Source organism: Danio rerio, chromosome 10 (assembly GCF_052040795.2).
Source record: "Danio rerio strain M-AB ecotype USA chromosome 10, GRCz13ab, whole genome shotgun sequence".
Classification (NCBI taxonomy): domain Eukaryota; kingdom Metazoa; phylum Chordata; class Actinopteri; order Cypriniformes; family Danionidae; genus Danio; species Danio rerio.
This window is the reverse complement of record NC_141030.1, coordinates 44,985,823-45,000,000: the sequence shown is the minus strand read 5'-3', so window position 1 is coordinate 45,000,000 and position 14,178 is coordinate 44,985,823. Positions and strand designations below refer to the sequence as shown.

General features: G+C 36.2%; 1 protein-coding gene across 25 annotated transcripts in view; it reads left to right on the top strand.

Annotated features, from left to right (window-relative positions):
- The window catches only part of aak1b (AP2 associated kinase 1b), a 96,060-nt gene that overhangs the window by 49,179 nt on the left and 32,703 nt on the right, over positions 1-14,178 (top strand). For 14 of the 25 annotated variants that reach the window (XR_015501490.1, XR_015501489.1, XM_087271275.1 and 11 more), the window contains 4 exons: positions 841-1,064; positions 3,823-3,903; positions 4,292-4,351; positions 8,380-8,484. Coding sequence is in view for 23 of the 25 variants with exons in the window: in XM_087271275.1 (XP_087127401.1) it covers positions 841-1,064; positions 3,823-3,903; positions 4,292-4,351; positions 8,380-8,484 (470 nt within the window). In the remaining 2 variants the exon portion in view is untranslated. The remainder of the gene's footprint in view (positions 1-840; positions 1,065-3,822; positions 3,904-4,291; positions 4,352-8,379; positions 8,485-14,178) is intronic. The other 11 variants (XM_087271274.1, XM_087271267.1, XM_087271265.1 and 8 more) reach the window with 1 other exon arrangement.

The following is a 14,178-nucleotide window of genomic DNA, read 5'->3' as shown; positions in this document are numbered from 1 at the left end:
TCTGTGCCATGATGACAGCACATAATATTCAACTAGATATATTTCAAGACACTAGTATTCAGCTTAAAGTAACATTTAGAAGCTAGACTAGGTTAATTAAGCAGATCATTGTATCAAGATGGTTAGTTCTGTAGACCAGTGGTTCTCAACATTTTTATCACTGTGGACCAGTCAGTGCTTGACATTTGTACCGTGTCCCAGACGTGGGAGATGGTATACATAGATTGCTAGGTGAACATCAACTGTTTTCTTAGAGGATGACAAGCTGATAAAACATTGCTGCAACTCTGATACATATATATATATATATATATATATATATATATATATATATATATATATATATGTTGATAAATTAAGGTTTAAATGAGCGCTTCAAACAAACGTTTTAGAGAAAATGTCAGACAGATGGGCCTTCAAATCTGATCAGAGGAAGAAGTGGGCCCCAAAGTGAAAAAGGTTCAGAACCCCTGGCCTAAATGGATCTACTAATATAGACCTTATATTGGTTCTTAAAAAAATTTAACGATTTTATTCTAGCTGAAATAAAATAAATAAATAAATAAGACTTTCTCCAGAAGAAAAAATATTATGGGGGATACTGTGAAAAATTCCTTGCTTTGTTAAAAAGCATCTGGGAAATATCTGAAAAAGAAAAAAAACAATTCACTGGAGGGCGAATAATTGTGACTTCAGCTAAATAAATAAAGAATTCCTAACCTTCATTTCTCTGACTGTGATCCTGTCAGCTCTGCATGATCAAAAGCAGCATTCTGTCAAATTGAATCCTACAAATAACTTATTCCTGAATGCTTTTTAATTTGTATTCCCCACCATTAGGTCAGCTAGCGCTACTCCTTCCAACTCTCCCCAGTCCTCCCAACAGAGTGTTTACCAGCCTGCCCAGCAGCAGGCCAGTGTTTCTGTCCCCCAAGCTCCTGCCTCGGCTGCTAATCTGACAAGCCCTCCAACCCAGCCCACCTGGAATCCCTTCGATGATGACAATTTCTCCAAACTCACAGCTGAGGATCTTCTCAACAAAGACTTCACCAAGCTAGCTGATGGTAACAGTGCGTTCTTACAGACATTTCAAATGCAGCTTATTTATTTCTACATAAATATGGAAAACTATAGGTGCCCCTCCCACCTACTTATGCTCTAATTTGTAACGCATTCACACTGAAAATTACAAAAATAATACGTAACCTTTATCTACCCAGATGATGCACTTATTCAATGATATAAGAAGTGTGGAATGTTGAGCACTTTGTGCATTCATTGGTCAAAGCTTTTCTCTTTAGCGGAATGAAAGGAACTATTGAGTGCTAAAGTTTGATTATTTTATTCATTTTTGATTGTGCAAGCAAAATTCTCCTGCGCAAGAAATTATGCTGCCTCCCGATGGTGAATGTGGTTGTAGTCATGACAGGTATTGTGTATGTCAACCTATTGTGAGGTCCAAGCACGGAACCTTGAGGTACACCTGTAGTTTCCTGCATGTGCATAAAGTGTAATAAAAACTGTTTAAAAACTTGATTTTTAATTATATTAATTACACTCACCGGCTACTTTATTAGGTACACCTGTCTAACTGCTTGTTAATGCAAACTTCTAGTCAGCCAATCACATGGAAGCAACTCCACGCCAATGCATTTAGGCATGTAGACATGGTCAAGAAAATCTGCTGCAGTTCAAAGCAAACATCAGAATGGGGAAGAAAGGTGATTTAAGTGACTTTACATGTGGCATGGTTGTTGGTGCCAGACAGGCTGGTCTAAGTATTTCAGAAACTGCTGATCTATTGGGATTTTCACGCACAACCATCTCTAGAGTAGGGTTGTAACGGTATGAATTTTTCACGGTATGATAATCGTCTAAAACAATACCACGGTTTGACGGTTTCGCGGTATACGGTATGTTACAAATGTTACAAAATAATAGAACAGTGAAGCAAATTTGACTTTTTCCAAATAATATATTTTTAGTTACTATAAACAACACCACTTACAATGAACAAATAAAAATAAGAAAATAATAAATAATGTGTCAAAGTCCAAATAAAGTCCAAATAAACATGGTGCAAATCCTCAGTAAAAAATAGATATAAATATTTACTATACTATAAATAGTTACATAACGAAACTAGATTCAATATGGAACATCCTTAGGTTTTATGTGCCAGCATGGATATGGTTGTCTGTGGATATGGATTTGGATATGGTTGTCTGCAATGCAGATAAACAGCTGCATCTTCATTTGCGTCTTTTGAAAACAGCAAGAGCAGCAGTTCGTCTTTGCTGTGTCACTGTTTTGTCATGTTTCTGTGCTGCTGTGCATGCAAAAGTACTTAGTATGAGAATTATTTCATGCAAAACTTTTTTTTTTTTGCGTTTTATTTAGCCGCGCATAAATGTATGCCTTTCTCTCATTCCGTGTTGTTCAAAAAGCTCAGTGTTGGTCCACAAACAAAAGTGAAACCTATGCTTATTGGTTGTGATATAGCGAGTTTGAACCAATCTGGGCATGGAGGAGGGACAATGCATCGATGTATCATGTCTGATTTGTCCGGAGACACAGTGACGAGCGTTTCTTTGTCAAATCAGCGTTGTCAAATGTTGATGACGTAACCGCACTGATTCCGGAGCCTCTGAAAGTCCGCGAATGTTATGTGATACAGCACTGGAAAGCTGAGACTCTCTTCTTTATGCCAATCTTTGAATTGTATGAATCGGATCAGCGGATCAAAAGTTATTAAACATTTAAGAGCAATAACGTTACTTATTTTTAGCCGCGGGCGGCTGTCTCGGTCTTTAAGGGTTAAAACCGTTGATATGCAATTGTTCATGGTATGATAATCGTGCACGTTCAAATCGTGGTAAACCGTCATACCGGTATATTGTTACAACCCTACTCTAGAGTTTAAAGAAAATGGTCTGAAATAGTGGAAATATCCAGTGAACGGCAGTTCTGTGGATCTATCCTGCCTTGTATCAGCGATTCAGGCTGGTGGTGTAATGGTGTGGGGGATATTTTTACACTTTGGGTCCATTAGTACCAATTGAGCATCTTGTCAATGCCACAGCCTACCTGAGTATTGTTGCTGACCATGTCCATCCCTTTATTACCACAGTGTATCCATCTTTTGATGGCTACTTCCAGCAGGCTAACACGCCATGTCATAAGGCGTGAATCATCTCAGACAGTTTGTCATGTTCAAATGTTTCTTGAACATGACAATGAGTTCACTGTACTTAAATGGCCTCCACAGTTATCAGATCCTAAATCCAATAGAGCACCTTTAGGATGTGGTGGAACGGGAGATTCACATCATGGATGTGTAGCCAATAAATCTGCTGCAACTTTGTCATGTCAATATGGAGTAGATTTCTGAGGAATATTTCCAGCACCTTGTTGAATCTCTGCCATGAAGGATTAAGGCAGTTCTGAAGGGAAAACGGGGTCCAACCCAGTACTAGTAAGTTGTACCTAATAAAGTGGCCAGTGAGTGTATATTAACAAAATATGCCACCTCTTACTACTGCGACCAATTTATACCAAATCACCATTCTGGTCTAAAGTCCAGTTTCTAAAGTCCAGTGTTTTTGCTGCTGTACAGCACTGTAATTTTAATTCCTTTACAGCAATATAATAGAAATACTATGTGAAAGTATCTTTTATTTTTAGCAACTCTTGTGAAAGTGTAACATGAGTCAGGTATCACAGCAAAAATTTTTCTTAGTGAACAGAAGGCCAAAATGTAGATGTATTTTTAAGTGTATCTGAATTATTGCACATTTAATTAAACTGTTTTTGCCGTTACAGAACCCGTTGAACCTTTGATCGTCACTTCCGACAGTCTTATTCCTGGACTGGAAGCTGCAGAATCTGCTCCTCCATCTTCTGGTAGGTGTAGCATAGGTCTAAATCTGACTTTTCCCACTCACAGAAATTGAAGCAAATTGTAAATGTGACATTCTGACTTCCTGTCACATTTTCGTGAGTGTCACTTTTTCAGTGTATTGCTATTGCCCTTCTCAACCTGTCTTGCTTACATCACATTAAGTGCGTGGTCACCAGCCTCAGCAGGAGACTCCTATTTAAAGAAAAAATTCAAGTACGGAGAGTCCTTTGAATCGCATCCCACCACTTACCTCAGCATCCCTGCTGATTGGCTCGTCAGAGTCGAACCGCTTCCTGAATTCATGCTGAAGCTCAGCATTTAATGACTTCTGTTGATGTCAAGTGTTTTTTTACTGCTTTGTAATGTTGCTCTTCTCTGGATCTCATTTAGCTGAACGACCTGCTGATATTCTTGGCTTGGAACCTGGAGCTGGTTTGCTAGCTGTGCCAGGTAATTCGCCCTGTGTTCACCTTCATAACTTCATTAACGTTGAAATGTTGTTGTTCACTGGTTCTGTATATTGTATCTTCATTTATTACTTTCTCTTTACGTTACACTGTTTATTGAATGATATAATTAGAATAGAGTTATAGATAGAATTATAATAATAACCTCCTGAATGTTCACCTACGTGGACAGCACATTTGAGCTCTTAAGTGGCTATTTAAAATACTTTGAATGTTTTATATTTTGTTACAGACATACAGTGTTATCCTGCAACTGTTTTGCAGCATATGAAATGTCACAAACACGATTTTAAACTGTCCAAAAATGAAAAAAAAAAAAAGTTTTTACTCTCTAAAAGTCACAGCAAGTTAAAACAATTTTTCCGGAATGTTTTTATGCATATATAACAGTTTTTTTTTTTTTAAGTAAATTCGGACCACGAGTCCACATATATGGACATGATTTTTCTCTAAAAGTACAGTTGAAGTCAGAACTATTAGCCCCCTTTTGATTTTATTTTTCTTTATTAAATATTTCCTAAATGATGTTTAACAGAGCAAGGAAATTTTCACAGTATGTCTGATAATAATTTTTCTTCTAGAAAAAAGTCTTATTTGTTTTATTTCGGCTAGAATAAAAGCAGTTTTGAATTTTTTAAAAACTATTTTTGGGACAAAATTATTAGCCCCTTTAAGCTAATTTTTTTTACAGAACAAACCATCGTTATACAATAACTTGCCTAATTACCCTAACCTGCCTAACCTTCACCTTATTAACCTAGTTAAGCCTTTAAATGTCACTTTAAGCTGTATAAAAGTGTCTTGAAAAATATCAAGTAAAATATTATTTACTGTCATCATGGCAAAGATAAAATAAATCAGTTATTAGAAATTTTTAAAACTATTATGTTTAGAAATGTGCTGAAACCATCTTCCCTGCATTAAACAGAAGTTGGGGAAAAAAATAAACAGGAGCGCTAATAATTCAGGGGGGGCTAATAATTCTGACTTCAACTGTACTTCTTATCAAAAAATGATACTTAGATTTTTTATTCTACTTAGGTTCCAATAAGCACAAATAGCAAAGAGAAATAAAAAAAGCATGTAAAAAAAAACACCTTGGTCTTTAAGAGGATATGAAGAGTTCAGATGCAAAACCCTCTATATCAATCAGACCTCTTTTCTTGTAAATGAGCATTTTCTGTCAGCCTCCTCTCATTAGGTTCAGAAGTTTTATTTTATATGTAATGAAAAGGTTATTAGCTGGTAAAAAGAAAAATACCAATACTTTTTTTATTTTTATAAATGTCACTTTAGACAATTCTTTGGTTTTTAAACAAGGTAGATTTAAAACCTGCTAAATCCACTTCTGCTTGTATGCAAAAACCTTTTAATCCACCTGAGACAAAACAGTGTAATTAGTTGAAAATCACTATAAAGATGCGATCAGAAATTATTTGACCAAACATAAAACACATTACACAAACAGCCTGAAATTAAAAATATATAAGTCTGTCAAGTAAGTGGCGGTTCATTCCGCTGTGATTAAACCAGGGAAACAGCAGAAGGAAAAAGAATGACTGAAATCTGTAAAGTAAGTGCATTAATCAAAAACATTAAAACTGCCATTAAATACATCTGAACAATCAATTGTCATTTCTGATATTTAGGATTTAGATTTAATGTAAGTAGAGCAATGTAAACATTGTAAACTAAACTTGATAGATTTAAATAATGTAGTGTAAATAATTCTGAAACATCAATATCTGGGCATTGTCTATTAATATAAAAGCTTATTGGACGTTTAGGCATTATGAAGTAAAAAAAATAATGTAAAGTTTTAAACATTTATATTTATCTTTTAAAAAATAGCTTACATTAGCAAATGAAACACAATGTGAAAAAGGGGATGCCTCTCTGACAATTTTAGAAGCTGTCATTCACTCATCCTCACCATACTTAAGGTCTTGGTCCCGTGTTTATCCTCATGGCATCCACGTGGGATAAAAGAATGGCATCTTAACTCTGTCTTTCACGGAACCCAGTTTCCGTTTAATGTATAGTAAATTGGACTCATTTAAAGTAGCGTCGATGCGCAAAAAAACCCATTATGAATGCATGTCACACTTCCGACTGCACAGTGTGTTTTATTTTTTTTATAATGCACAGAGTTTTGACATAAGGGACATTTTCATTTGCCATTCACTGACAATCAGACAGCCTCATCCAGTTCACCAAACTCTGTCTTTAAAATCAAAATCGGAAGCGGAAAAAAGCAGTCTCCTTATAAAGGGGGCGTATCAGAGTGCTGCTACATTGAAAACACTTGATTCGATTCGGGCTTCTGATTGGTTCTTGGGATATATCGGCTTTTGCTGTCAGACAACTGGCGTTTAGTGGCTTTTGCCAGCAAACTGTTATTTATGAATGCGCTGAGGCTGGGATTTAGATGATTTGAAGCAAAACTATTTGTTGATAGTGTACTACATGCCTAAACCATTCACTAAATGCCATTATCTCATTTTTGGCGGAAGTGGCGTTTAGCTGCGTTTGCATCTGAACTCTTCATATAGATATAATATAATAACAATTATAGGTCGATACTAAATAGAGTTCAGACTAGACATATAAGGATATTTAATCATTGGACATGCACAATATTGATGTTGTGGGCACTTCCATATACTGTAAATACTTATCGAACATTTAAAGTTAGTAAGATTATTCAGATTGTTGTAATAATGCTTGAAGTCTTAATAGGCAATTTATTTTCAAAAATTGACATTTTCATATGTTAATCCAACCTATTACATTGGAAATTCTGTGATTAACTGTATCCTTTTGTTTGTTAACTGTAATGATCTATTTGTTAACATCAGGTAATTAACTAAGTCAAAGTAATGAACCCATTTCTAAATTTTAGGTGATGTTAATTTCTTAGTTAATACCTAATTACATAGTAAATAAAGTTGTGATCAATTTATTAAATGAAGTTATTACCTAACAATATTTGTAAAAAAAATAAATAAAAAAAACACTCACCAGCCACTTTATTAGGTAAACCTGTACAATTGCTCGTTAACGCAATTTTCTAATCAGCCAATCACATGGCAGCAACTCAATGCATTTATGCATGAGCAAATGCCTTGTTGATGCTAGAGGTCAGAGCTCAACATGTTCAACCTTGAGGTGGATGGGCTACAGCAGCTGAACACCACACCGGGTGCCACTCCTGTCAGCTGAGCACAGTATACTGAGGCTACAATTCACACAGGCTCACCAAAACTGGACAATAGATAATTGGAGAAACGTTGCCTGCTCTGATGAGTCTCCATTTCTGCTGCCACATTCGGGTGGTAGGGTCAGAATTTGGCGTCAACAATATGAAATCATGGTTTCATCCTGCCTTGTATTAACTGTTGAGGCCATGTAATAAAGTGTGAATCATCTCAGACTGCTTTCTTGAACATGACAATGAGTTCACTGTACTTAAATGGCCTCCGCAGTCACCAGACTTTAATCCAATAGAACACCTTTGGGATGTGGTGGAACGGGAGATTCGTGATGCTATCATGTCAATATGGAGCAAAATCTCTGTGGAATATTTCCAGTACCTTGTTGAATCTCTGCCACGTAGCGTAAAGACCGTTCTGAAGACAGAAAGGGGTCCAACCCGGTACTAGTAAGGTGTACCTAATAAAGTGGCCGGTGAGTGTAAAATAAACCAGTAAACTATTTATAATTTTTATTATTTTAAGCAGATTAACTCAATATTGTGATAGAACTGTATATCGTGATAAAAGCTTTAGCAATTGATCGCAACAATAAAACTTTTACACCGTCCGAAGCCTGATTTAGACCAATCAGTTATTCTTACGTGGCAGATTTCTCGCTGTGCTAGTTACCTTGTTCTAATCATCTGTTTGGCTTTCAAACCCTCCATTGTCCTTTCTCTTTCCTCTCAGTTCTGCATGCCTACATTTCTCTGTTTATTCTGGCTAACACTGGCTGTTTTCACTGGCTGACTTACAGAGAAGCTGATAGAGGGCCTAAAGTCTCCAGATACCTCTCTCATGCTGCCTGATCTGCTGTCCATGGCTGATCCCTTTGGCAGCTCCATTGAGGAAACCAGAGATGGTAACCGCTCTCGCCGACTGTCTTGCTGTGTGCTTGCTCTATTTTCCTATTCTCTAAGACACATGGCGTTTTCTAAACCCCTCTATGTTTGTGTGTGATTCAAATTCAAACGGATCCCATATTATGTGTGATGGCTTGCATTTTTCTCCTTTCCCAACATAAAATTACGCGTGAAGGGAATGAAAAGGTATTTGTGTAAACGTTTGTGTAATCAGCATTTAAAAGGCTAAAACAACAGGCTGTGTGTTATGCATTAGTACAGTGGTTCTCAAAGTGGGGGTCGGGGCCCCCTGGGGGGTCGCGGGACAATGACAAGGAGTCGCTTGGTGATTTCTAAAACTCAGATACATTTTATTAAACTATTTGAATTACTATATTTTATTCATAACCCACAGAAGAAGTTAATAGTTGTGTTAAAGAAATAATAACAACATACAAATAAAAACCAACCAACAACTTTTAATTTTATATTTAAATGTAATTAAATTAATAAATGACTATAAAAACATTATATGGTTAATAGACTGCTGCATGTCTGTGTTGTCAATATGCTCATGTTTATATATGCCTATAGTTGTCTGTGCAACGTTTGTATATTTACAGTATGACTACCTTAAAAATGGGGGTCGCGAGTCACTGACATTGTTTTTTTAGGGGTCGCAAGCTGAAAAGTTTGGGAACCAGTGCATTAGTAGAAACTTCTGAGTGATTTACCGCTTAGTTTTGGGTCGCAGAAATATTGTGCTCATTAAAAAATCATAACCAGGCCAATCATTGAACACAAAGGTACACCATTACTTAGGGCTGGGTGATAAATCTGTTTTATCAATTAACTCGGGTGTGTAGTTTACATCAATATGTTTGATTAAAAATCAGTTTTCACCCTAACACTTGACGCTCACCTCTGGGTTTCCGTAGTTCGCTGCGCATTTGCCAAAGAAACTCAAACATTGCCTCGAGCAGGGAAGAACCATGGTAAGAACTCTGAGAAATGTTGCCTCTATGATATGAAAATTAACACGGACACACAAACACACCCGCCAAATAAATAACAAACGGCATAATTCAGGGCTTTCAGTCACGCATTCACTGTGAGACACACATTTGAACCATCTCACGCCATGCCACACCTTGTATTTCTCGAGGTGAGAAGTAAGGTAATGGTGGATAAGCCAATTAATTAACTGTAACCGATATAATGTTGGAATCCAGGATTGCAGTTTCCGGATAACTTGCGTGACCCGGCTGCAAAGATGTTCAGTACAGTGAATATCAACACTGACAACTTGCTCAGTGCAGCAGTGATGCTGCAGCCTGATGCAAATAATAGCACGGATATACTGATAATAATGCAAAATAAAAATTAGTAAACCTCTGATGCATATTCATGTTGAAATAATCTGTAAAGAATAGTAGGGAAATGACTCGTCTTGAAAAATGTCATCTTTTTAACAAGTTTACTTTACCTGTAATTTTATAAAAGAGTTTAATTGATATTATAATTATTATTATTATTATTATTGTTATTAAATTGTTGTAAACCGTTCTAAATCTTAAAACGACAGGTTCTTGAGGGAAAGTTTATTTTTTTACATTAGCATTCTTTTGTATCCTATAACTATATAATAATGACATGGTAAGCTAATTATATTGTTTAATAACCTTAAACTCCACACATTTTTGTGGGGGGAAATCTGATTTAAATCTGAAAAAAAAAAAAACTTTTAAAGAGGTCACATCGCCCAACCCTAACTTTATTAATGATGACTTAGATGCCCCATCTCTTCATATAGACCTTAAAGCAAGGAAAAGTAGCTTCTTATTTTGTCTGTTGTTGAGAGACTTGACAGGATGATTCAGTGAGTCACTGATGAAGACATCTTAGAAGTGGAATAAAAAATGAATCATTTGACAAGATAAAAACAAGAGGGCCAAACACTGAACCTTGAGGTACACCTTTACTCATTATGACTTGAACTCCCCATCTCTCCAAGATGGCTTGAAGAATCCACTCATCATCTAGCCCTCAGAGCAGGGACAGTAAGGTCTTAATTTTTCTGTTGTTAAAAGATTAGACAGGATGATCCAGCCTGTCACTGTAGAAACTATCATAAAAGTTGAATAAAAATGCATTATTAGAATAAAGATAAAGACACTTGGGCCAAGGACTAAACCTTGAGGTACACCTTTACTTAATATGACTTGAACTCCCCATTTCTGCAAGCCAGCCTGACAAATCTGCTTATCATCTAGGGCTCAAAGCAGGAAAATGAGTTATTATTTTTTTCTGTTGTTAAGTGGCTATACAGGATGATCCAGTGAGCCACTGATGAAACATTGTACAAGAAAAATGAAAAACAAATTATTAGATTAGACAAGATGAAGACAAGAGGGCCAAGAACCGAACTTTGGGGTACACCTTTACTTATTATGACTTGAACTCCCCATTTCTCCAAGGCAGCTTGATGAATCCCCTCATCTAGGCTTCCAAGCTGGGAAAACTATTTTTTTAAATAGTCTGTTGTTAAGAGACTAGACAGTATGATCCAGTGAGTCTCTGATGAAAACATCATACAAGTGAAATAAAAAAGGCATTATTAGATTAGACAAGATAAAGACAAGAGGGCCAAGCACCAAACCACGAGGTACACTTTTACTTATGACTTGAACTTCCCATCTCTCCAAGGTATCTTGAAAAATCCACTCATCATCTGGGCCTTAATACAGAAAAGTAAGATTTTGTTTAGTCCGCTTTTCAAAAAAAGAAAAAAGAAAACTGGACTGGATGATCCAGTGAGCCACTGATGAAAACATCATACAAACGGAATAAAAATGCATTCTTAAATTAGACAATGTGAAGATAAAGACAGAAGGGCCAAACACTGAACTTTGAGGTACACCTTTACTTATTATGACTAGAACTTCCCATCTCTGCAAGACAGCCTGACAAATCTGCTTATCATCTAGGGCTCAAAGCAGGAAAAAGAGTTATTATTTTTTTCTGTCGTTAAGTGGCTATACAGGATGATCCAGTGAGAAACATCGTACAAGAAAAATTAAAAACAAATTATTTGATTAGACAAGATGAAGACAAGAGGGCTAAGAACCGAATTTTGGGGTACACCTTTACTTATTATGACTTGAACTCCCCATTTCTCCAAGGCAGCTTGATAAATCCCCTCATCTAGGCTTCCAAGCTGGGAAAACTATTTTTTTAAATAGTCTGTTGTTAAGAGACTAGACAGTATGATCCAGTGAGTCTCTGATGAAAACATCAAACAAGTGAAATAAAAAAGGCATTATTATATTACACAAGATAAAGACAAGAGGGCCAAGCACCAAACCACGAGGTACACTTTTACTTATGACTTGAACTTCCCATCTCTCCAAGGTATCTTGAAAAATCCATTTATCATCTGGGCCTTAATACAGAAAAGTAAGATTTTATTTAGTCAGCTTTTCAAAAAAAAAAAAAAAAACTGGACTGGATGATCCAGTGAGCCACTGATGAAAACATCATACAAACGGAATAAAAATGCATTTTTTTTAAAGACAGAAGGGCCAAACACTGAACTTTGAGGTACACCTTTACTTATTATGACTAGAACTTCCCATCTTTTCAAGATAGCTTGAAAAATCCACTTATCACCTAGGCCGGGAACGCAGGGAACGTAAGATTTTATTATTGAGGAACTAGACAGGATGATCCAATGAGTCACTTATAAAAACATCATAAAAGTATAATAAAAACGCATTCTTAGATTAGAAAAGATTAAGACAAGAGGGCCAAGTGCTTAACTAATAGGTGCACCTTTACTTATTATGACTTAAACTCCCCATCTCTCCAAATATCTCAAAGAATCCATTCATCGTCTAGGCCTCAAAGCAGGAGAAGTAAGATATTATTTAGCCTGTTGTTAAGAGACTAGACAGGATGGTCCAGTGAGTCACTGATGAAACCATCATACAAGTGGAATAAAAAAAAAAACACATTATTAGATCTGACAAGATAAAGATCAAGGCAAGAGGAGTAAGCACTGAGCTTTGAGGTACACCTTCAATTATTATGACTTGAACTCCCCATTTCTACAAGATATCTTGAAGACTTTGCTTATCATCTAGGCCTCAACACAGGGAAAGTAATATATTATTTAGTCAGTTGTTGAGAAACTAGACAGTATGATTCAGCGAGTCACTAATGAAGACATCAATGGAATAAAAGTGGAATAAGTTAGTGGAATAAAAAAGGCATTATTACACAAGATAAAGACAAGAGGGTCAAACACTGAACTTTGATGTATACATTTACTTATTATGGCTTGAAATCCCCATCTCTCCAAGATATCTTTGAAGATTCAGCTTATAATTTGACCTCAAAGCATCAAAATGGGGTTATTATTTAGTCGGTTGTTGAGAAACTAGACAGTATGATCCAATGAGTCACTTGAAAACATCATACAGGTGGAATAAAAAAAAAACATTAGATTAGACAAGATAAAGACTGAAGAACCAAGCACTGAACCTCAAGGTACACCTTTACATACAGTATTATGACTAGAACTCCCCATCTCTCCAAGTTAGCTTGAAGAGTTGGCTCATCTAGGCCTCCAAGCTGAAAAGTTCTTAGTTTCTGTTCTTGAGAAACTAGACTGTATGATCCAGTGAGTGACTGATAAAAACATCTTACAAGTGAAAAAAAATTAATTATTAGATTAGACAAGATAAAGACAAGAGGGTCAAACACCGAACCATGAGGTACACCTTTACTTATTATGACTTGAACTCCCCATTTCTCTTAGATAGCTTGAAGACTCCACTCATCATCTAAGCCTCAATGCAGAGAAAGTAGGTTCTTGTTTAGTCTGTTGTCCATCATACCATCATACACGTGGAATAAAAAAACAAATTATTAGATTAGACAAGACAAAGACAAAAAAGGCCAAGCACTGAACCTTGAGGTACACCTTATTATGACTTGAACTCCCCATGTCTCCAAGTTAGCTTGAGGAGTCCACCCATCTAGACCTCCATGCAGGAATTTTTTTTTTTATATATAGTCTGTTGTTAAGAGACTAGATGGGATGATTCAATGAGTCACTGATGAAAACATCATACAAGTATAATAAAATGCATTATTAGATTAGACAAGATAACGACAAGAGGGCCAAGAACTGAACTTTGTGGTACACCTTTACTTATTATGGCTTGAACTCCCCATCTCTTCAAGATAGCTTGAAGAATCCACTTATCATCTAGGGAACGTAAGATTTCATTTAGTCCACTGTTAAGAAACTAGACAGGATGATCCAGTGAGTCACTAATAAAAACATCATACAAGTATAATAAAAAAACATTATTAGATTAGACAAGATAAAAACAAGAGAGCCAAACACTGAACTTTGACGTACACATTTACTTATTATGGCTCGAACACCCCGTTTCTCCAAAATAGAAGAACCCACTCATCAACTAGGCCTCAATATTGAGAAAGTGGGTTCTTATTAGTCTGTTGTTGAGAAACAAGACAGGATGATCCAGCGAGTCACCGATTAAAACATACAAGTGGAATAAACAGGGCATCATTAGATTAGACAAGATAAAGACAAGAGGGCCAAACATCAAACCATAAGACACACCTTTACTTAAGACTTGAACTCCTCATTCTCCAAGGTAGCTTGAAGAATCCACTCATCA